Genomic DNA, 23,360 nt, shown 5'->3' on the forward strand with positions numbered 1-23,360 from the left:
CATACTTGTAGCAAGGCCAGGGCTTGTTGCATGCAACCTGGAATTTGAACAAAGCAATGAAAAGCAGTATTATGGATAATTTTTCTCAGAAGTCCTTCCTGTGCTGTTTCCAAGAACTACAGATGCTTTTTTGGCAGCACTTCATAGGTGCTTGTATATTTTCTCCCATGTCTCAGGTGTACTGTTTGGAAAATTGCTTGTCAGAAATGCCCAACCATGAATAAGCTTTGTGTAGGAACAATGTACAATATCAGTGAATAAATGCACTCTTTAATTACCATTTCCTTATTTTTTGGGGGAGAAAAAAGGAAGTTTGTTCTTTGTGTCTGTCTCAACTAATTTTGTTTGTTGTGTTCCCCAAGGTCGCTAATATGCTCTAAGAAGCGTCACAGTGTCTGGCTTACCTGAACCAGTACTGCTCTTATTTTTAAGGAATTTTTCCAGGTATTCCACCTTCCTTATGGGCCAAATGAAAAAGTATGAATCAAAGCCCTGCTCGATTTAGATTTGCGAGAGGAATTTGCCAAATTAAGTGAATTATTTGGCTCAGGAAGTGAAAGGATTAGAACTGAGAAGATGACAAGAGACCACAGTGATCGAAGACCTAATTCCCCCTATCCTGAGTAGTGGTGGCATTCCCATAAGGAAAGATTTAGGGAACATCTCTCTGGGCTTATTCATGTTCAGGTTCTCAGGGCTAGGAAGGACCTGCTGAGATGTGGCAGCTGGATCCAAGAGGAAAGAACAATTCCTAGTCAGTGCAATGTGTTGCCTTGTAAGACTTTTGTTAATCCTAGTAGTTATTGAAAATGTGAGAAATGGGACATGGAAAGTCAAGTAAGACTGGACAAACTCTGGTTTTTGTGTGTTTTTGCTCAGTGCTGTACACATGCTCATGCTGTATGTGTGCCCACTCTGCAAACAAGTCAGGGCAGGATTAACTTCTTACATGCATCGTTCCAGAGGAACATTTCAAGGATCAAATGTGTTGCTCTCATAGAATGTGGCAAAATTCATGTTTACACCTAGAGGATAAACCCAGGGTATTACTAGCTCTGAATTTTTCTTTCTCCTTTAAGGCAGTTGTGTAGAAAAAAAAAAGCTTAATGATTCTGTGGCCTTTGAGATGTGGAGCATCCTACTATTCCTTTTGAATAACATTCTGTCAAATAAATATGCTGCCTGTTGGCTCAGCCAGTGAGATTTGTCACACATACACATGTAAAATGTATTTCAAAGACTTTATCTGTCAGTTTTTAAAACTATTTCCCCTCATTGTACCTTCCTGGCAATTAAGAGTGCCTGATTTCCACGATAGCAGTTTAATCTATTGTCTTGAGAATCAGGCGGATGTGACGTCTGTATTTTTATCTTTCCTCTTAAATAGACAAGAGTTCCTGGCTTGTACAAAAACAAGAGATTTCATACCAAAGCCATTCCAGTCTTGACTTCTGAAGTACCAGGGGAACAATGGTGTGGTAGGCTAGAGGTGGAAACTGGAGGAGTTTCTTGCTTATGTGCAAGAGGAGTCTCGCACAGAAGGTACATTTGTTTCTAATTAAACCAGTGATAAAACTGTAGAGGGTTTTGTACTGGCAGATCTTACTGGATTGTATTCTGATTTGTAAGTGGCACTGTTAGAACTGGGGGAAACTCCATCTGTGGTGCAGAACAGAGTGGGAGGTGGAAGTGGACTGGTGGAAAGGGATTTACGCCTTGCCTTTTTCTCTGCCTGCTTTGTAAAACAAAAGGGTTAACAAAGAACAGCAGTATCTGATTCATCACAATAACACTGTGCATGCACTGGAAGTACAGTAGCAAGTGTGTAATCTGAGAATGTTTTCTTCACCATTCTTTGTAGAGTCATTCCCATGCAGTTGCCACTTCTGAGCTATCTTGCAGCCTTATGTCAGTTTGGGATTTGCCGCGTTATATTAGACTGAGTTATAGAATAGATCTTTCTTTTCTTGTCTTGTGTAAGTCAGTCAAATTCAGTGTTTATTTATTTATGTGGCTGTGAGTTGGACGTACATAATTAACAGCAATCAGTGTGTGTCTATACCTGAAATCCCAATTTGTCTTTGCAAAATGCATTCTAGTCTTTAATTGGAGGGTTCCTTTAGGAAAAGGTGTGTCTGGTGTTCTGGCATTAATATATTAGCTCTGGTATATTTAAGCCTCTCTAGTTGCTTATATGATCACTGAAATGAATTCCTTTAGATGGAGCTTCCTACAGCTTTCATCCTTAACAGTTGATGTTTTGCCATAGAACCCATGTAGTTCACCATCTGCATGACCCTCCAATCCTATTATTAATTATTATTTTTAAAGGCCTGGTCATCCTGGAGGTAGTCCATAGACATATGGAAAACAAAGACTGATATGTTCTGGTTGTAGAAAGGGGGAAGCAATGCTAAAACTGATTTTGTTGAATGAAAATTTTCACCCTGAGTCTTTAATCTCTGCATGATTTCCTCCCTTTCCTTCTTGCTCCTTATCTCAAGCATGTTATCACCCTGAAATCAGTGGATTATGTGGTTACAATGGTCTGCCAAGCAAACCTGCTGACTGGTGCAAAACCTGTATATTCTTTTTTTTTCTCTTTGTGGATGTTTGGGCAGGGGGCAGATCTTTTTCTGCAGAGATGACTTCTGGAGCCAGCTTGGCTGAGCCAGTCTGGGGTGCTTCTTCACATCAGGCTGGCTGAGAAATAGTGCTGTGCATTGAAAGGCTTTGTGTGCAGGGTGTTAACTGAGAGGAATCACAATATATGTCTGTGTTGGCTTGCCATGGGGGTAGCTCGGTTCCCTGCCACAAGTGAAAACGAGGTCAAAGAATAATTAATAACTCTCCTAGATTACCTAGTTAAAGCAGGATGGAGGGCAGTGGAATTACCATGACTGTCTGCATGGATTATGGCTTTCTAAAATGTTGCAGAACCTCAATAATAACTTTCTTTATAAGGAAAGGATACAAAGTGATGAAGAGTTGTGAAACAGACTATGTCTCAAATTAAGAGTATTCTAAATTGTCTCCTTTTTGATTTTTAACAGATGTTCCTCTTGATAGTGCTGCAAACAAACCTACTGCTGGCCACTGTAGTCACAGGTAAGAAAACAGGTTTGGACTAGAACATATTTTCACTATTTTTTTGTGAGATACGAAACCCCCTTCCCCTTTATGTACTGACTCAGGGATTATTCTCACCATGCTGAAGGCAGCAATAAAGTCATTCCTTTTGTCTGTTTAGCTTGAAACAGGCACTGTGTTGAGTCCCAAACACTCCCTGAAGTAAGGGATGTTTGACTGAACAAGACGTGGGGCTTTCCTAGTGCCCTGTAGGCTTTGGTGGGGTTGCAGGCAGGGAAAATGGATACATGACATTCCTCAAAGGGTCAGGACTTAACTTACCCATGCAAGGTTTGAACTGGTGGAAATAAAGCAAAAGAAAGCATTTCAGTAATGCATATAAAAATAATAATAAAAAAAGCTGTGGTCCTATGGACTGTCATGCCAGGCTTACAGTCTGCCGAGAAGCTACCAGGACATCAGTGGGGATTAATTCCAGCTGAGAAATTCCTGAACTGCAAAATGGTTGCTTTAAATTGCAAGTTAATGTTGTGTTTTGACACCCAGAGTTATCAGGAGCTTCACTTCAGGAGTCATCTGTTGGCCGTTGCAGCCTTTTTGGGAATGATCACATCAAAACGTTCGATGGTTCCTTGTACAATTTTGCTGGAGACTGCAGCTATCTCCTTGCTGGGGACTGTCACAAGCACTCCTTCACACTCTTAGGTGAGTCTGAGCTGGGTTTCATTGCTGGGGAAAAAAGACAAATAGTTCCCCTTTGTCAGATAGAATGGATAAAAAGCAGTCTTGGTTGGGGTTCTTTTTATTTGTCTGTGAGTTGTATTAGGGTTTTTGGGCTTGTGGAAAGTGGGATTACTTCTGGGGCTTCTGTTATTTCTTGGTATTGTAGCTCACACATAAATTAGCTGCTGAGAAGCAGGGATTTTCTTACTACTCCTACTAAAAAGGAGAAAACCATTATTAATTTTGAATTTTGCAGGGAGATCTGGCTGTGTTAAAGCTGAGCCGAGGAATAAGAACTATACAACCCTTTAGAACTAATTTTAACTGTATTCTAAACCACACCAGTAAGAAAAATGCCATCTTTTGGGACAGAAGGACTTGGAATTAGCATGGGCCTCTGTATAGTTATTTTTGGGCATAGAGATGATGATATATGTATCAAAACTGTATATGACTTTCATACAAACTGCTTTGGTAGATGCTTTTATATTCACTAATAACTGTTCTGTATTGGTCATAGTTTAAAATAAGTTTTTACTGACTACAAATTGTCCTCCTGACTCCCAGAACTAAGAGTTTGGTTGTGTCTCATTTCCTCAGGTGATTACCAGGATGGGGACAAAATTGGTTTCTCTGTGTATCTCGGAGAATATTTCAGTCTTCGCCTCTCTTTAGATGGAGTTGTGATGCAAGAAGACAAAAGGTACCTGTAGGAACCATTATTCTAGCAGAAAACAACCTGATGGGTTGTGTGTGTCACATGCTGAGAATTTCCTGTTTTTTCACCACAGGGTTTCCATACCTTTTGCCTCCAATGGTATATTTATAGAGAAGGAAGCAGGTTATTATAAAATATCCAGTGATGAGCACGGCTTTGTGGTGAAGATAGATGCCAGTGGAAACATTCAGATACTCCTTCAAGAAAAGCATTATAATAAGACCTGTGGGTTGTGTGGCAATTTTAATAAATTCCTTGAGGATGACTTCAGAACTCGGGAAGGTAAGGTTGCCACAAACTGATTGTATTTTAATGGATGCTCTGCACACTTTTCCTGCTGGGTGATTCAACAAAGTTGTTGCTGATCCAGCAAAATGTTTCTGCAGAACCTGTCAGGTACCTCAACGTGGTGTGCTGAAAAGCTGTCTTAAGTCCTTTCATCTTCCTTTCCCCTGAAAGGCAATGCTGTCACATCTCATTCCTGAGGAAGGCCCAGGCATCTGAATGTAGCATGTTTAGAAACTTGGAACCTTTCAAATGCAAAGATAAAACTACAGGTTAATTCATGTGGGGAGACTGGCAAGTCTCATTGATTCAACTTCTAATTTTTCATGACGTAGTAAGAATAGATAGTGTAAGAATACAGGGATGCAACAGCAGAAAATTGAATTCCTGCTGCTTGCATGTTTGGTGTGGGATGCTGTTCTATATAGGGTTTACCTTTTAATGGCATTTCTCTATATATAAGGGTTGTTGGGCTGGAGGTGCACCTTACATCACACTAATGCCTGTGAGAACAAGAGGCAAGACTGCTTTTGCTGCTCAGTGTGAAGACTCAGAGTTTCTGAAAAGCTCTGAATGAGACTTTGAAGGATTGGTCTTGATTTGTGATATTTCAGAGTGTCTTTTAATTCTGAGCACTTATCTGAAGAGAGGAGGTTTGAAGTTAGTTAATACACGAATACATTAGATTGATAATATGGAGTGTGTATTAAAAATAAATGATACAGAAGATAGAAAGGGGGCAAAGCAGCTTGGAAAGGAGCCTGGCAGTGCTCTAGAGATGTGTCCTACTGGCACTCAGGATATATAAGCATAGCTTCGGTGTACAGAAAAAGAAATAAAAGAGAACTCATGGTATGTTAAAATGATTAATCTGTCCTTCAGCAATGTAGATAATAAGAAACAAACTCTGGTCACAGACCTGCTTGCCAGGGCTTGGATCCCTTGATGTCTGAATGAGAATATTCAATGAGATATAAAGTTTATGGCTTTTTCTTGAGACAGCAAATATAGTAAGACTGTTTGAAAAAGCAGGAGCATAAAAAGAGATTATAATGCTTTGGATTGTTCAAATGTAGAAAAACAGGCCCCTCTGCTGCTAACGTTTAAATGTATTTTATGCTGAATTTGTTTTACATGCTGGAGGCTGTATCTTCCCTCTTAATAAAAACAGTCGATTCACAGCCACAGATTTTGGAATGTAATGAAGTCCATGACAGGGTCTCTGCTTAGAGCAGCTGTAAAATAATAGAGATGGCAGAGGAAATGTGTTCTCTCTGTCTTTTACTGAAGTCAGGGATTTCCTCATGTTTATCCACCTGTGTGGATACACGGATCTGTGATTTTAGCCTGAAGAATAGAACTGTGTGTCAGCAATTCTGCCAGTTTTTCCAGTGATACAAAAGACCTTTTATTTAAACTAATTTAGAAGGAATTAGACTGAATTATGCTTGAATTTGTTGTATCAGTGAGGGACGTCACTACACCCGCGCACTGTTTGTCTCCTTGGCAGCTCTGCTGGTTCACTGGAGCATTTCTTAACTTGCTCCAAGTAAATCAGTTATGGAATAATTCAAATCACTTTTTCTCTTTTTTTTTTTTTTTTTTTTTTCCTGATATACTGTTGAATCTAGCTTCCAGGTGGGGGGCAACACAAACAGCTGGGAGAGGTAAGAGCCTTTAAACAGAAAAAGCAGGCAGCTGCTTGGAAGCCTGTGAAGTCTTTTACCCTTTTCTTTTCACTTAAGTTTTTAGTTCTTCTTTCAGGCTGATTAGATCTCCTGAAAGTCAGCCTATCCCAGGATGTGAGCTTGGTGTAAGGACTTTGTGATCTGAGGGCAGTGAAGGGTTACCTTAAGGTTGCCAGCTGACTAAACTGTCCTGTTGGTGTGTCCATTGCTTCCTAGTAAAACCTGGAATTTATCAGATTTGGGCCTCAGTTCTAATAAATCTGATTTCTGGGATGGAGATGAGATCTTTGAGCTTCAGAATAACATGCAGTGGAAACAAATGAAAATACGACTTTTCTGTATTTTAGGGAAAGAAATTATTGTTGTTTAATAACAGAGTCAGTCTGATTTTTCCCTTAAGAAAGGGGAGTATGATATAGAACTTCATTGATTATATCTGGATTGCTTTTAGGGTGGTGGTGAAATAAGAGGCAAAGCACCTGCTCTGTGAGTGGGTATTACCACTTACAGCAAGTAAATAAAGGACGTGTGAATAGAAGGGTGTTTAAAACTTAATGAACACTGTCATTGCTTTTATTTTCTCTAGATATATTTATACTCCTGTTCTATAATCCATTCAGATGTGCTGTTGTCATGATGCTCTTATGACTCCTCATTATGTTTTTAGTGTGGAAATGGAGAACTGATGAGAATCTGACGAGAGAATAACCCACATTGTTTCTGTGCACACTCTGGATGCTCAGCTATTGAGGTCCTGGAGCTCTGAATGATGAAAATAAAATTAATTTACCTGGTAAACTAACACTGATGGGACTGAGCTTTGAAGGCCTTAGGTGTTAGTTCTTGAACCTCTCAAAAAAGCCTCTTCAGTAGGTTTTAGAGTTTTTAGAATATCCTGAGTTGAAAGGGACCCACAAGGATAAGCAAGTCTTGGCCCTCCACAGGACACCCCACCTATCCTACCATGTTGTTCAAATGCTCCTTGAGCTCTGGCAGCCTTCGGGCTGTGATGATTTCCCTGGGGAGCCTGTTCAGTGCCCCATCACCCTTTGGGGAAAGAACCTTTTCCCAAAGTTGCAGACACACTGCTCTTGAGACAGGCTGGGATGCTGAGTCACTGCCATTGACATGGTTCCTACAATAGCTCATCCTGGGGAGAAGTGCTTATGTCCTGTCCAGACTGACAAACAACATTGATTTTTATTCTATGGGCTTGCTTGTTTATTGGATATGGAAGTAAAACCAAGCCTAACCTTGAGAGTTTGTTCTCACACTTTAAGCATAACTAAAATATAGAAAGAAATGTCTCAGAAGCTTTCTACGTTTTTTGTTTGGTCCTTTGTCTGTTTGTTTTTCTCTTAGAGCCTAATGAAGGGTTTCCCCTCTGCTCTTTTCCTGCCGAATAAGGTCTAGTCCTTTATGGCCATTCTGTGAAGGCTTTTAAGACTTGCCAGTTGAACAGGCTCTGCTTTCTGACCTCAGCATCCACTCCTAACTGGTTGCCAGCCTTTGCTTCTATCAGAAATATGACGTTGTGTTCTTTCTAGATGCTCAGATACCTATTTGGCCACCTTCAGCCCATGGCTGTGACCATTCTGACCATTGTCACAAGCATTTTACCACTGGGGATTGAAAGCACAGGCCAGAAGAGATGATTCACATAGCATGACAGAAGAAATCTGACACACCACAGGCAATGTGATCCTGGAAGCTCTTCAGGATGGGCCCACAGGAGCAAGCTGCTGAATCCCCGTAGCCCTGCAGCATGTGAATGGTCTCAGGGCATGTTCTTGCCCTCCAGAGAAATGGTGAGGGAATTCCTCCCCAGTGAGTGAGGCTGCAGCACAAAGCTGCCAGAGCTTATCTGTGTGCCTGCACTTTCACTCTGTGCCTAATACTCTTAGCACAGAATCATTAAGGCTGGAGAAACCCTCCAAGACAAAGGCCAACCGTTGGCCAAACACCACCTTGTCAACCCAACCAGGGCAGTAAGTGCCACATCCAGCTGTTTCTTGTACTGCTGTGATGGGTGCTTGGATGTCTTGGATGTCTAGGTCATCCTTGAAGGCTCTTTGTGCTAAACGGATCATTCAAATCCAACACAGGGATGTCACTCCATCATTTTATTCTTTGTTCACGCCACACACACCTAGCCTAGTGGAAGGAAAAAAAAACCAGTCCCAGCCCAAAGTAATCCAGCATCTCATTATGTTTTTCTAGGTGCTGGCAGGAAGCAGGTTTCTGGGAATCTGTGATCTAAATTACAAAGATGTTTATGATAAAACACTGGAGAATTTTGGGTAAAGCCTGCTCCAGCTGTGAGCAACATCCTCCAGCCTTAAGCTCCTAAAATGTACACTATATGATGAATATATATATTCACAAGAAAGTCAACAAACGTTAAACACATCGAAGCGGGCAGTATCTGCAAAGGAAAATCTGATATTTTAGGTAATGTTTTAATTTCAGAAGTAGTGCAAGTGTATATGACTGAATATGTGACTTCACAGCATGTGGTACCTGGCACCAGAAGGTTTTAAAGCACATTCCAAACTCACAGTGATAGTAGTTTATTTATTTATTTATTTGTTTGTTTTTTCCTCCCTAAGAAAGTAAGCAAAAGTTTAGGTCATTCTGAAATGCAAATTTCTTGGCATTTTAAAGGATATCAGTAATTTCATTTTAGGCAAGTTGAATGCTTTTGTTTAGGCTGAATCAGTAATCTCATTTTCTTGCATTTTCAATTGGAAGTAAAAGGAATAGATTTCTGAGGGAATTATAAAAGGTACAGGTGAAGATGACTTTTGTTGTGGCTGTCGTTTTCAGGCATTCATTTGAAATGCCAGAAACCTGCATTCCTTACCCCTGTGCGTTATCCAGGGTCTGGGATTGAAGTTAGACATTTCTGTTGTGAGGAGTGTGGCTGCATCATTAGGGCTGTAGAGTTTTGGAGATGGCTCTTTCCCTCTGCTGTTCAATATTACTGATTTTATATTAACTGAACTGGAAAAGGCAGGAAAAAAATTATAGCCTGTGACTTTGTTATTTCATTTTATTAATTTGGTGCAAACTATGAATCAATTTTTGAGCAGCCTTACCAATAGTTTTGCTTGTCTGGAACCAATATAAAATGGTGTTAAAAAAAGCCCCCAAAACAACAAACAAAAAAACCACCCTCACCCCCCTCAACTGCATGATAAATAACCAACATGTGAAAGTGGGTTATTTACCAGCTGAGACTCTATTTACCAATTAGGACTCACAGGACTGTAATGTCTTGACCAAATTCTTGCATTTATTTTATAGATGAGTTAGCAGAGCCTGGGAGAGTTATCTGATGGGCCTGTGACCATATGGAAAAGCTGCAGGAGGTCCAGGGAAGGAGGTCAGGGTTCCTGCTTTCTGCTCCATGCCTGGAGGATGAGGTGGTTATTCCTGACGCTTTGCTTGCCTGACCATCGGTGTCCAAGTAAACAAGCTGGTGCCAGTTTCAGATTTCAGAAGGAACTGGTCACTGGGGGCTCAGATAATCATAGTGAACAAGGATTTTGCTGTGAAGAGTGGCTGTCACTGATCTGACAATCTTTCTGAAGGGAGACAGCTGTGAGGGCAGCACTAAAGGCATAGTCCAGCATGACACCCCTGGAGACTCTGCCTGCTGCTCTGGTGCAGCAGGTGGGGGAGTGGCCCTCTCCTCAAAGACCTCTGCAAGGTCATGGATGTCGTGATGTTTCTGGGATGTTTGGAGCAGGTGGGATTTGTTGTCTCTTAATATCTGCCTCCTGAACCCATCTTGCATCCTAAAAGGAGATTCCACCCCAGCTGGCTACCTGTGGAGAGTCTCAGCTTTTGAGCAGGCAGTTTACCTGCTGAGATCTGTTCTGTGGTCCATATCAGGCACCTCTACTTCAAGCACTTGTGTCCAAATCTTTTGTTTTCATCATGTTTTGTGACAACTTCTATTTTCAACAAGTCTTAGGCAAAACCAGTGCTTTAGCCAAAGTCCTACCTAGGCTGCATGCAGGGTCTCTGATGAGGGAGTTGTTTCTGCAGAATCTTGGGTGCTTCCAGGAAGAAGAGATGACCACAGAATGGACAGAAGGCTAAACAAAACTCTGCTATGCAAGAGATGAGGGCAGTCTTGCTGCATAGTAGGATTGCAGTGCCAGATGATGTTGGCAGCATCAACAGCCCACTTAAACCCCAGATTATTTTTTAGGCTTTTGTGTGGTCTCTTCCACTGCCTTTCTTTTCTTCCTTTCTCAAGTTATTCAGCAGAAGGAAATGGAGGTGTCAGGTGGGAAAGATGCAGGTTTTGGCAGCTGCTCTTCCCTCTATCCAGAGCAGTCAGATGTGCTAGGGATATTCTCCCTTGGCATTTTTCTTCCTGAAGCCTCATCAAATACCTAAGCGAGGTATTTAGGTTGGAAAAGACATCCAAGATCATCAAGTCCAGCCTTTGAGCAATCTGCACCTTGTCAACTAAACCAGAGCACTGAGTGCCATGTCCAGTCATTCCTTGAGCACTTAGAGGGGTGGTGACTCCACCACCCTGCTTGGCAGCCTCTTCCAATGCTTGACAATCCTCTCCATGAAGAAATTCTTCCAGGTGTCCAACCTGAACCTCCCCTGGCACAGGTTGAGAACATCTTTTCATCCCTGGGAGCAGAGCCCGACCCCCCCGGCTGTCCCCTCCTGTCAGGGAGCTGTGCAGAGCCAGAAGGTTCCCCCTGAGCCTCCTTTTCTCCAGGCTGAGCCCCCACAGCTGCTGCTCACATGACTGACTCTCCAGACCCTTCACTTACTTGAAGTGTGGGTCATAGACTACAGCAAACAGAGAATTAAAATCACGTATTGCAAATGTTGTGTAAAGAACTGCATAAGAGATATAAACTTAGAAGCACTGCAGAAGAAAGAAAATAATGGAAGGAGAGAAATGAAAAAAACAGGTGACCAGTATTTTAGTGCCAACTGTTGTGCCAACCTTCAAATCTTAGCCTGTGGGTGAAAGAGCCCCTGGGGGTAGCTGCCAGCAGGAATTCTGGCATGGATGTGAATCCAGGGCTTGAGAAACACTGCTTCAGAGCAGAGCCCAGCTCCTGTTACACACTTGCTAGGGAAAGTCTGCCTTACTGCAAACAAAAGGGAATTTGGCACCTTGCTTCTCCTCAGGCTGTCTTGCATTGCTGCTTTAATGTTTATAATATGTGGTAAGCTGAAGAGTTGTGTTCTTCTTGTGGCTGCATTTTTTTTCTTGTGCCATGTCTTGGCTGCATAGATGAAAATTTTGTGTCTTTTATCCCCTTTCTCTGAGAGTCCTCCTCCTTTGATATCTGTCGTGGGCCTAATACATGCTACCTTTAAAAGCCCCTAATTTCTACTTTACAAAAAAGTCTACAGGTCTTAATATCTCTGCCTTAGCATTTTCAGTGCACTTTTCATGGCTACCCCATAGTTTAGGAAGAGTTTTAGTGGTCTGTATATTCCTTGTGTTTGCACTAGACAGGGAGCTCAACAGAATCTTTATTATCTATACATAAACACATTATTAAATATTCTATAGGTATATTAGGGAAGAATTTATTTTGGTTTCGTTTGGTTTTCAGATACAGCCAGGCTTATATTTCAGGTCTTATATAAGGTCTTGGGAATGCATTAACACTGGCAATTGATATTCTCATAGGCACCACAACAGGGTTTTAAAAAGCAACTGAGGGTCACAAAATTGTTTAGTAGCAGGTAACCACAATAGGAAGCAGAGATAGTCCTGGAACCCGCAAGGCCATGGGTGGCAAAAAGGGTGGAGGAAACATTCCCTCTCTGGGAGGATCCACCTTCTCAGAAGGATGGAGCAAGAGCAGCAGAGATGTGGTTTGCATTTCCTGGGAAGTTGCAGCCATACATACTTGTTCAGATTTGCTTTTATGCAAAATGGATGCAAATCTTGCTAAACCTAGGCCAGAAGCTGCTTAGACAGCTCCTAGGACAGAGGAGTGTGTTTCAGGACACCTTACCCAGGAAGAGGATGTGCCCAAACCATGATGGTGCATTGTTAAGCTTCTTTGCACACAAGATTTAGTTTTGGATAGGAGAAAAACCAAGGCTAGCTGGTGGGATCAAGAGTGCTAATGCTTTCTTCGATGTGCAGGCATGCTTTGGCTTCTGCAGATTGCAGCTGAGTAGCAGGAACTCCTACCACGTTCATGCAGGTGTGAGGGAGGTGGGAGCAGCCTTCTGCAGGCTTTAGTCTGTCCTTGGCCTTAGAGACGTCATTAGCAGAAGAAGATCCATATCACTGAGAGTGGCTTTCCTACAGTCAATCTGTTTGGAAGAAAAGTCCATTTAATACAACAGTTTATATTTTTAAAGAGTGCTTTTGGCAGACCATAATGCCCACTTGTTGCTAAAACCCCTCAAATAGCCATGTTGCTTTTCCTCTTCTTCATTCCCAGGGACCCTGGTGGGGAACAGTTACGATTTTGCCAACTCCTGGGCTTTGCACAGTGAAAACAAGCGCTGCAAGAGAGTGCAGACTCCAAGCAACACCTGCAACATCTCATCTGATATGGCAGAGAAGGTTGGTGCTGTGAGATGCCCTTCCAGTTTCAGTCCTTCCCTACCTGAAAGGCAACTTGCCTGCCCTTTGGCAGAAGAACAGAAATGACAAAGTATTCTAATTTGGAAGAGACCCACAAGGACCATCCAGTCCAGCTCCTGGCCCTGCACAGACACCCCAACAGTCCCACCCTGTCCCTGAGTGCATTGTCCAAACTCTCCTGGAGCTCTGGCAGCCTTGGGGCCGTGACCATTCCCTGACAGTGCCTGACATCGTCTGGGGGAAGAATCTTTTCTGATATCCAGCCTGACCCTGTAACATATCTATATATATATATATATATACACATAACCACCTTTCCCCCACCACAATCATTTAAACAGATAAACACTTGTTTGAGGCTGAAGTGTGAGTTACTCCAAAGAAATGAAGATGTTACTTGGGAAAGGTGTGTTTCAGTGATTCCTGTAGAATGAGGTAGTTAATTCCCTTTCTGATTGTGCCAGCAGCGAAGCATCAGTTCTCAAGCCTCTGTGGGCACTGCCTCCCCAAATGGTATTTGTGAATTTGCTGTAGTTTATATACTTGGGAGTCAGCAGAGGAGGAAGATGCTCCAGCCAGTCTGTTTTTGACAGAGGAGATGTTTTCTCTCGGTGTTCCAAAAGCTCTGTGTCACCAGGCTATTTCCCTTCCCAGGAGGAAGTTCCTTCAGCTACGTGTATGGATAGTAGTGCTGATTTATTGAAGAAATACAGAATTGTTTGCCTTGGCCAACTCTGTGACCCCTTTTGCTGCATCAACCATTTTCTTCTTGTCTTTTATAAGTACAAACAAGTTTTTTGTTTCTCTTAGACAGGGTGTGGATGCAGGCAGATGGTCACCAGCTCAGGGAAGAAAGTAGCTTTGAATATTTACTGAAGCATGTGATTTTAACAGGTTATGACTGTCATGGTAAATTGAGCCTTCATCCCTTGAGGGATTACAGCTGATTCCATGTACTCTGTTGTAAATTAGAATGATTTCCTGGGTGCCAGGTTTAGATTTATACCAGAGCAATGGTATAGATCACCAGAGTAGTGGTGAGGCCAAAATGTGGTTGTTAGTTTCTCACTATACAAGTCCCATAGACAGGCATTTGCTAAACTAGACTCAAACAGTTTCTCTAGAGTAGTAACACTCCCTGGAATACATCTTCTCTCCAGCTCCCCTGAGTGCTGGTTTCCTAGCTACCTGGAAAAGGCTATGAGTTGGACAAGTTGCAAAATTCTGACTCCTTATATTTCCATTCAGCTTTTGGATGGGGCTGCTCCAGATGTGTTGTGAAATTCAGTGAAGGGTGCTCGTGCCCCTCAGCACTTCAGCCTCACTACCTGTAAAACTGGCAGAGGAATTATAGCAGTGATTTCAGGCTGGAAATCTCCAGCTGATGTTTCTTGCTTGGGCAGAGATGGTGTGTGGGGGGTGTTTCTGTCATGGCTGGGGCAGATTGAACGCCTGACTTGAAAAAAGGTGTGTGGTGCCAAGCACCAAAGCATGAGGGGTTCCAACCTGGCTGAGGCTTTTTTAGGGACAGGGCTGCTCAACAGGACAGGGAGCTGCTGGAGCCAGGCCAGAGCAGGGACACCAAGGGCATCACAGGGATGGAGCAGCTCTGCTGGGAGGAAAGGCTGAGGGAATTGGGATTGTTCAGCCTGGAGAGGAGAAGGCTTTGGGGTGACCTCATTGTGGCCTTGCAGTGAAGGGAACCCACAGGAAAGATGGAGAGAGACTCTTGACAAGGGCCTGGAGTGACAGGACAAGGGGGAAGGGCTTCACACTGACAGAGAGGAGAGTTAGATTTGATATTGGGAAGAAATTGTTCCCTGTGAGGGTGGTGAGGCCCTGGCACAGGTTTCCCAGAGCAGCTGTGGCTGCCCCATCCCTGGCAGTGTTCCAGGCCAGGCTGGATGGGGCTCTGAGCAACCTGGGACAGTGGATGGTGTCCCTGCCCATGGCAGGGGGTGGAATGCATTAACACTGGCAATTGATAAAGTCCCTTCCAATTTTTTAAAGTCCTTTCCATTTAAAGGACTTCCAACCCAAACCATCCTATTGTTTAAATAGGACAAGAAAACATTTTTTAAATCTAATAACAGCTCCAGAGAAAGGGTAGTTCTTGTGACTAGTGGTCCCTGGAATTTTATCTGTTCAGGGGAATTTAATGTGTAGAAAGTGTCAACATTGCAGCTGAGGCTGGGGAGTGGCAGGCAGGTGAAATCCAGTCTGATGGGTCGAGTATACAACTAGTTTGGGTTTTATACAGATACTGTTAAATACTGATGCTTTGTGGATAAAGTTTTCTTTCCCACAAACTCAATGAAATTATATTCTCTCTCATGTGAGTTCATAAGCTCACAGCATTTATCATTGCCTTAATTTATTCACTGTGCAAGAATAAACACAGCACTATTAATAGAAGTCTGGCCAAACAAGTGCCTTCTGAAGAATGTAGGGCTTTTTAATAGTGTGCTTTTGTTTGCTTGCCTCAGCCTCAGGAATGTAAATCTCCTTGGTCTCCCAGCCTCTCTCCCTGCCAGGCAGTCAGCTGTTAGGTGAAGGAAACAACAGCTCTGCTTCAAGGCACTCCTCCCACCCCTGTGTCCCCACACTGGGTAGGTCTGTGGTTTTCTTTGCTCTCTCTGTCTGCCCCCCTCCCCAGCCAACAGCATCATTGGAGAGACGGCTTCTGGCTTCTTTCAGCAGGAATTGTAGTGACAAGATGAGGGGAAATGGCTTCGCAGTGACAGAGAGCAAGTTTAGATTGGATGTTAAGAAGAAATTCTTTGCTGTGAGGATGGTGAGGCCCTGGCACAGGTTTCCCAGAGCAGCTGTGGCTGCCCCATCCCTGGCAGTGTCCAAGGCCAGGTTGGATGGGGCTCTGAGCAACCTGCGACAGTGGAAGGTGTCCCTGCCCATGGCAGGGGGTTGAGATGATCTTTAAGGTCCCTTTCAACCCAAACCATTGTACGATTCTATGAAGTGGAATAAGAAAGCCCTGCTCCTCCTTTAGCTTCAAATCCTAAAAAACATTGAAAAAAATTTTTTTGGAAGTTTTTGTCTTGTATAATGGCTCTGTGTGTCAGCTGAAAAGTCTTGAACCAGTTCTAACTCCTACCCCACTATAGCCAGGGCCTTTCCCTGCTCTCCACCTTTAAAACACACACACACATGTAATGTGATTAGCTGCCTTGCCTCGAGATCCAGAGAGCATTCCAAACTGGGCAGTGTTGGGGGGGGGGGGGGGAAGGGGGGAAGCCTTCCTACCATGCCCTGCCCTCTGCAGCTGATGTTTAGTTACTGAAAAGGTGCCTTGCTGCATTTTTTCCACTGGTTTAGGCTGTTCAGCACAGTACTGCAATTAAAAAGACTCTAAGATGACCAACAGCATGGGTAACGTGGATCTGAAAGTATAATTGGATGATCTGGAAAATTATAGCAACAAGGCAGCCGTGAGAACAAAAATGTATATGGTTTAAAACATTGTAATTGATTATTGTGTTCTTATACATTACGTTTAGTTTTTAGATTTTTACCTCTAAGAGAAATGTGTGTGGAGGCCACAGGTCACTATATTGTTTCCATATTTTTTTCTTTTCTTATTAGGAAATTATACTTATAGTATGTTAGATGTAAAAATTATTGAAATTAAAATTCAGCTAAATTCTGCTTTTGCTGAAATTCAGCTCTTACTGCAGCTGGTAAGAAAGAGTTCCGCATTATCCCATGGAATATTTCCATATGTAATAAAGAGAGAGCATTCATTCCCAGATCTGAAAACAAGTAGGAATTTTCAGCTTTGCACCGTAATTCAGCATGCCTGGGGTCAGTGGCAGGTCCAGCAAAGGTTCAGAGGTCCAGCCCTGTCTCTGTTTAGGTGGTCAGTTTAGGTGGGTTTTGGAGTAACCTGGTCTAGGAAGGTGTTCCTGCTCATGGCAAGGGATTGGACTAGAGGCTCTTTAATGTCCCTTCCAACCCAAATAATTCTGTACAATATAATAATACATTACATGGGTGAAAATGAGGCTCACTATATCTAAAATCTCATTTTTCTTCACCAGCCTTATCAGCATTCAAGGGAAGTGATTTCTTTTCATTGTTACTTTGTCTGCTAAAACATACAGTCAATGTTTGGTGTATTAAACATACTGAGTTTGGATGCTTTCAATTTGGAGAGATGGGAGACTACATTTTTCTCCATGAAATACATTTTCTGAAAAATTATACCCAATTATGGCACTAACATATACCCTTCCTGAGTGTTCTGGAGAAACCATATGTGTATCTGCACACCATAGGGCTTAAATTCAAGGAAACGAGAGGGTGTCTTTGAATTCCTTCTGTTATTTTTTAGGTTCTCTCTCTTTAGTGGTAATTGTTGAGCTGTAGACAAATGCAGTTCATGTAGCAGCAGAAGGAAATGCCACAGAAATGGGAAGAATGTACAAAATTCCACCTCCAGCTCTGTGTGGTGGGCCTGGGGCAGAAAGAAGGTCAGCGAGTTTTGTGGTTGCTGAGGGTTGCCAGTGCCAGGACCTTGCCAACCTATTTAAAGAAACAAGTCAAATTGGACTTGTGTAGAAGGGAAGGGAGAAATTTTATGACCTTCACCTGCATTTCAGATACTGCAGTCAGTCCTACTAATTTTAATCTTGCAGCCACCTTTACCCTAAGTACTCTTTCAGCCTGAGGCTTCATTATGTTGTGTTTAAATATTTCTTTGTGTGGAGTATCTTTAATGAGCAGGAATGTTACAGTGGTGGCTGAGGCTGCCAATATCTAACACTCACCATTGTCCTCTAATCTAAAAAAGAACCTCCCTTCGTCCAGACTGACCAGTGAGTTTTAAAGACAGGAAGGAGTGAAAATAAAAGTTATTTGAAGAATGGTTAAAGTTGGAAGGGGTCCAATTCTCTGCTTCCAACTGGGCCATCCTAGGTCTGGCTGCTCAGATCCTTGTCCACTCATATTCTGAATATCTCCAAGAGTGGTTGTTCCATACCCTGTCTTTATCATACCCTCATAGTGATTTTTTTTGTAATTAATTTGGGTTTACCCATATTTCAGATAATTTGTCATGATAGTTGAAATATGTCTGAAAGATGGGAAAGTTTCAGCTATAATGTTTTGCATAAAATCACTGGAAAATCGGATGAAATTTGAATGGTAAGAAAACCATTATGTAGAGAAAATGAACTGTTTGTTACTTTTCAACATGTATCACTTGGCTCCTAGATAATTAGTAGGAGCTCAGCCTTTAGCTATTGTGTAAATGAACAAATCCAAGACCAAAGGACTAGAGGAAAAGAGAAGTGAGTTCATTTTTTTTTGGTGTGTAACCTCTATATTTGTAGTCACTCCCATCTAAAATGTTCCTTTCAGTGGAATATACAGCCTGAGTTTTGCTGTTTGAGTTGTATTAACAGGCTGTTACCTTAAGAAACTTTATTAGCTCAGCCCCTAAATGGGATTGTTGCATATACTGGTTTTCTGCTGCACTTGATACTATCTGGATCAAGGCTTTGATCCAGGATTTGCTGTACTGCTCATCCTCTGAATGGCTCTGAGCTTGCTTTTGGTTTTATCAGTTTCATCTCCAAGCACTGGTTTAATAGCTTTCTTGGCTGCTTCTGTTGTTGTTACTTCTACCCTTAGGGCACTTTTTCAGCTTTTTTGTACTTCTGTGAGTCTTAGAGCAGCACCAACCACCATTTATGTAGTTCCTGCTCTCCCCCTTCTAGTCTTTTTTTTTTTTTCTTTTCCCATCTGATTCATCATGGTGGATGCTGTCTGGGCATCAGAATTATCCCAGGCTGGGGCTGCATTTCTTATATTCACCATATCCAGCTCTCAGTTAGCACTGTTTAAAGTTCCCTGAGGCCTTTCTCAGAAAGCTCAAAACCTCTTTGCACATGTGGCTGTTCCCTGAACCCTTTGCTAAACTTGGAATACATTCCCAATGGACTAGACATTTCTGGTTGGTTTGTTTTCATAAGCAAGAAATTCTCTCTTGGCTCAGACATGTACTAGCTTGAGTCGATCACCTGAACAAAACACCCTTTAGCCAAAATAAAAAGGTATTTTCTACTCAGCTGTTTTCCCATACAGGCACCATAGCTGGCATTCAGAGCAGACACCTTGATCTTTTCCTGTGTTTTTTTTTTTTTTTTTTTCTCTTCATTTTTCATCTCCCAGAAAATGAGAAAACAAGGTGATTTTTAATTTTATTTATTTATTTTTTTTTATATAGAAGCTTGTATGTGCTGTCACCTCAGGTACCTGTAAAATTTTTTAGAAGTAATGAATTGTAACTGTGAACCACTCTGAAGAATATGTCCCCTTGCTAACCACTGAGTATAACACCTGCAAAACACACCATGGTTACATTTGCTTACATAAAACACCGACAAATAAGTATAACAAAGTTATGTTCCAACTCTTTGTGCTTGGGTTGGATCCGAAAATCGTTTTTTCACTTACCTAAATTCAGTGCCATCCTTTCAGAAATTTTCACTGAGGACCTCAGACTCATTGAACTGTGACATAATGTGTACAAAAGAGTTTATTTGGGAGCCTCCCCTGGAGAACTGAATCATACACTAAGTTTTCCTTGGGTTTCGTTTCACATACACTAAGTTTCCTCTTAGGTTTCAGCTGTCTGAAAGAAGAGGTCTTGATACCCTCTTCCCATCTCCCTGTGGTGTCCTCCCCTCACACTGGCTGTCACCAGGCTGATTTAACTCAGGAGAAGAGCAGAAGAAATTGCTTTTCTTCCCTGGGCTATTGTTCTCCTATTTATCTGAGCTGAATTGACCTGTTGTGCTTTAGACAAGCCAGCAGGAGCCATGGGAACGTGTGGCCAGGAGTGGAAAACAAATTTCATTCCTGGGATTTCAGACTCAATCTTTCCCTCAGACACCTGCTCTGGTCTCTTGCTATCCAAAAGATTGTCTGGTGGTTTTTCCCTCTGTGTAACTCAGTTCTCCTTTGTTGCTGTGTGCATCTTCCTGGCAATCCAGACATCATCCAGTTCTTTTCTGGGAAGCCAAAGGAGGTAGAATGCCTCCATCCTTTTGCTGACTTGGCTGACTGACATTTTTCTGTGTGAAACATCCCTTATGTGATACTCTATCCTATAATAATCAATATATTAATGCATCCATGAATGTGGTGAATAAATGGGCAGAGCTCACTATTACCTCTTGGCTATTATTAACTGCTTGGTGGTGTTAAGTAAGAGCTGTGATGTTGTTCAACAGCAGTGGTGACAATGTGTTTGGAAAAGCTGAGTTTCCCCTCATCTTCCTGAGGAAGTAATTTTCTCCCCTTTGCTCTCTCTCTCTGTCCCTTTGCCCCTCACTTCTCATGCAGGGCGTCCTGGAGATCTGCCAGCTGCTGAGCACATCTTTGACCTTCTCCCGGTGCCACCATCGGGTGGATCCCGAGCCGTACGTCAGCCTCTGTGAAAGGGACATCTGTGCCTGTCCCCAGGGTGTGGACTGTCACTGCCCCACCTTCCTGGAGTACGCCAGGAGCTGCGCTCACGAAGGAGTACTTTTGGAGGGCTGGCCTGAAGAGAGCTCATGCAGTAAGCTTGGCAGATTTATTCCTAGGCTGCGCATCCCCAGTAAGATTGTGCCTGTCTCGTAGATTTATGTCCTGCAGCTAAAAGCAGCTGGTGCTTTTTTAGGAGGTTGGTTCATTTGTAGGAAGTGCCTTTGCTCACTCTCACTCTCAGTTCTCCATCACTCACCTTTTTCTAGAAGTTTTTGTCCTCAAGGCAGTATTGTTTGACCAATATATAAAGAAGATCCTGAGCTCTTACATGTCCCACCACAATGTACACAGCCAGTGAAGGCTTATTTGATACACAAAGGTACAGATTAGGATGTTTAGGTACTATTTCATATATGGTTCAGATGTATAATATTTTCCAGCCTGTATTTTTAAGTCAGCATCTTTGTGAAATGCTCTCTAATGTTTTTGCATAAAGACAATTGTTTCACCCTTTATTTACTTGAATCAATTGCCTTGAAATTCGGGTGTTGCCTTTTCTAAGCCAATTTTTCTCTAGGTTAGAGACCCTAATTGCATTTGAACTGCTGCCTGTATTAGCCCAATTTTGCTGAGTTCAGAGATCCTGATTGCATCTGTACTGAGGTTTTGCAACAAGGAAGTGCATAGACTGACTGAGATGGATTGTGTTTATAGAGGAAAAGTAATGTTTGCACCTACTGCTGATACCTCCACTGGAGAACCATGATTTAATACAGAACATTCAAAAAAAAAATTAAAAAAATCCACTAATATCATGTTCTTGGAGATTTTTCTCATGTCTTTTTGTTATGAGAAGGGACAAATTCCTTGGTGTGTTTGTGTAAATTAATTTCATGGGGTAAACTGTCTGATTTGTACTGACAACAGTTGGTTCTCTGGTAAAGATATTCTGCTACTGGCCACTGAAGAAAAATGTACCTTCAGAATGTGGTTAGGGGCAGCAAGATGCTGCCAGTCACTTGTTCAAGGATTGTACAGTCTGAGTTCTAGCAGTAATTTATTACCTTTCCATTGGGACATAAAAGATATCTATTAAGGCTCATCTCCTTGCTCAGGGTGTGAGCCAGAGAACCCATTTTTGCTGGGGCTCTTTGTAAGTCTGATTAAAAGCCACAAGTGGAATGAGCCTTTCTGTGATCCCAGGGGCTTTAGAGCTCATTTCTAACCCTTGAATTCACGAGCCATGGTTTGATTTTATCTCCTGAGTCAGGAAAGAGTCCCACTGCCACAGCAGGAGCTTAATTTTCCATCACCCTTTGTCTGTGCTGTGGTGCTTTCTCAGGAGATGATGATGATGATGGAGGTATGGAATGCTCTGCTGTGTGGGAAGGGCTCTAGTGCTGGGCAAACTGTGCAAGTGTGAATTGGTGCCTGAGCCCAGGGCAAGATCACTCCTTCATTACTCTCCCACCTCTTCAGCAGAGGATTTGCTTGGAAAGGGCAGGCTCTAACCTTTTCTTCCCACTCCATGCCCCCGCAGTCTTGTTTGGCATAGTTTGTGCATGCATTGAAGAGAAAGAATGGCTGTAATAGAGTGTGTTTGCATAACGGCCTGGCCTAGATAATGGCAGCAGTGGAGATACCATGGCATGGGTGATATCCTGAGCTGGTGTTTCTCTGGAAGAAGGAGGATGGGATTTCAGAGTTTTAACTGTCTCCTGGTTCTCCCTGAAAACACCAAACAGGATAATTTCACAAATTAATAGAGTAAGTGCATGGCTTAAAGGTACAAAACAACCATCTCTGTCCAAATTGCTTAGATATAATTGCAAAACTTCTCCCCAGATTTGATTATTCTTAATGTACTTGGGTTTAGTTATTACGATTCAATTTATTAGAAAACAAATTTGCTTTAACATCTGAGTATTTACCATTCTACATGACAGATGATGATATTGCAGCAAACAGAAAATCAAATATTTCTAAAATGTTCTGCTTCTAAAAATGAAATAATCATTTGGAAGCTGACATGACCTTTTGTGTCTCTATGGTTCAACCCTTGATAATGGAGGGATTTGTTGGTTTAGGAGTTATTGAGGAATTTGCATTTCTAATTTCTTTTAATTGTTTCAGGGCCAAGATGTCCAGTTGGCATGGAATATAAGGAGTGTGTATCCCCATGTGCCAAAACCTGCCAGAGCCTGAATATCAATGAAGTGTGTCATGGACAATGTGTTGATGGCTGCAGCTGCCCTGGTAATTTATTTACTGGGTTATTTACAGAGAAACATTTGGCAGTCAGGCTACCTATTTTATTAGAAGAAGGAAAGCTGTGTCTTCCTTAAATTTTCTTGAAATCAGAAACACTTCTTTTTTTCTGGGACCATGCCCTTGAATAATCCAGTTCTGTAGTGCCTGTATGCTCCCTCCATGAAAGGGACATTTTTCAGAGCCAACTAAAAAGTTAATGTTTCTGTGAAAATCAGTACCAACTAATATCCCAGGATTGCCTTTATTTCTTGGGGAGAGACTGCTTGCTCTTGATGTACTCCTTCTGAATTGCTTGGGTTAGAGGCAAATACAGTGAGGGGAAGAAACATCAGAGAATACACTGAAGGAATTTCTTGCAGAAAAACAGTACATGTAGAGCTTGCACTGCAGTTCCAAAGGTTTTCATGATTTAGGTGAATAATTTAATTTAGAATTGAATCTTCCATACAGGAGATTTGATTGGATTAAAGGGAACAGCCCAGCCACACCAATCTTT

The 23,360-nt window shown here is 42.1% G+C and overlaps 1 protein-coding gene across 1 annotated transcript in view; it reads left to right on the forward strand.

Annotated features, from left to right (window-relative positions):
• The first annotated feature begins 1,445 nt into the window (after positions 1-1,445).
• VWF (von Willebrand factor) overlaps positions 1,446-23,360 on the forward strand; it is a 119,057-nt gene continuing 97,142 nt past the window's right edge. The window contains exons 1-8 of the mRNA XM_066319577.1: positions 1,446-1,542; positions 3,054-3,108; positions 3,637-3,795; positions 4,414-4,516; positions 4,605-4,813; positions 12,957-13,081; positions 20,468-20,684; positions 22,727-22,849. Coding sequence (XP_066175674.1) covers positions 1,516-1,542; positions 3,054-3,108; positions 3,637-3,795; positions 4,414-4,516; positions 4,605-4,813; positions 12,957-13,081; positions 20,468-20,684; positions 22,727-22,849 — 1,018 coding nt within the window. The 5' untranslated portion in view covers positions 1,446-1,515. The remainder of the gene's footprint in view (positions 1,543-3,053; positions 3,109-3,636; positions 3,796-4,413; positions 4,517-4,604; positions 4,814-12,956; positions 13,082-20,467; positions 20,685-22,726; positions 22,850-23,360) is intronic.

The sequence above is a fragment of the Sylvia atricapilla genome, chromosome 5 (genome assembly GCF_009819655.1).
Source record: "Sylvia atricapilla isolate bSylAtr1 chromosome 5, bSylAtr1.pri, whole genome shotgun sequence".
Classification (NCBI taxonomy): domain Eukaryota; kingdom Metazoa; phylum Chordata; class Aves; order Passeriformes; family Sylviidae; genus Sylvia; species Sylvia atricapilla.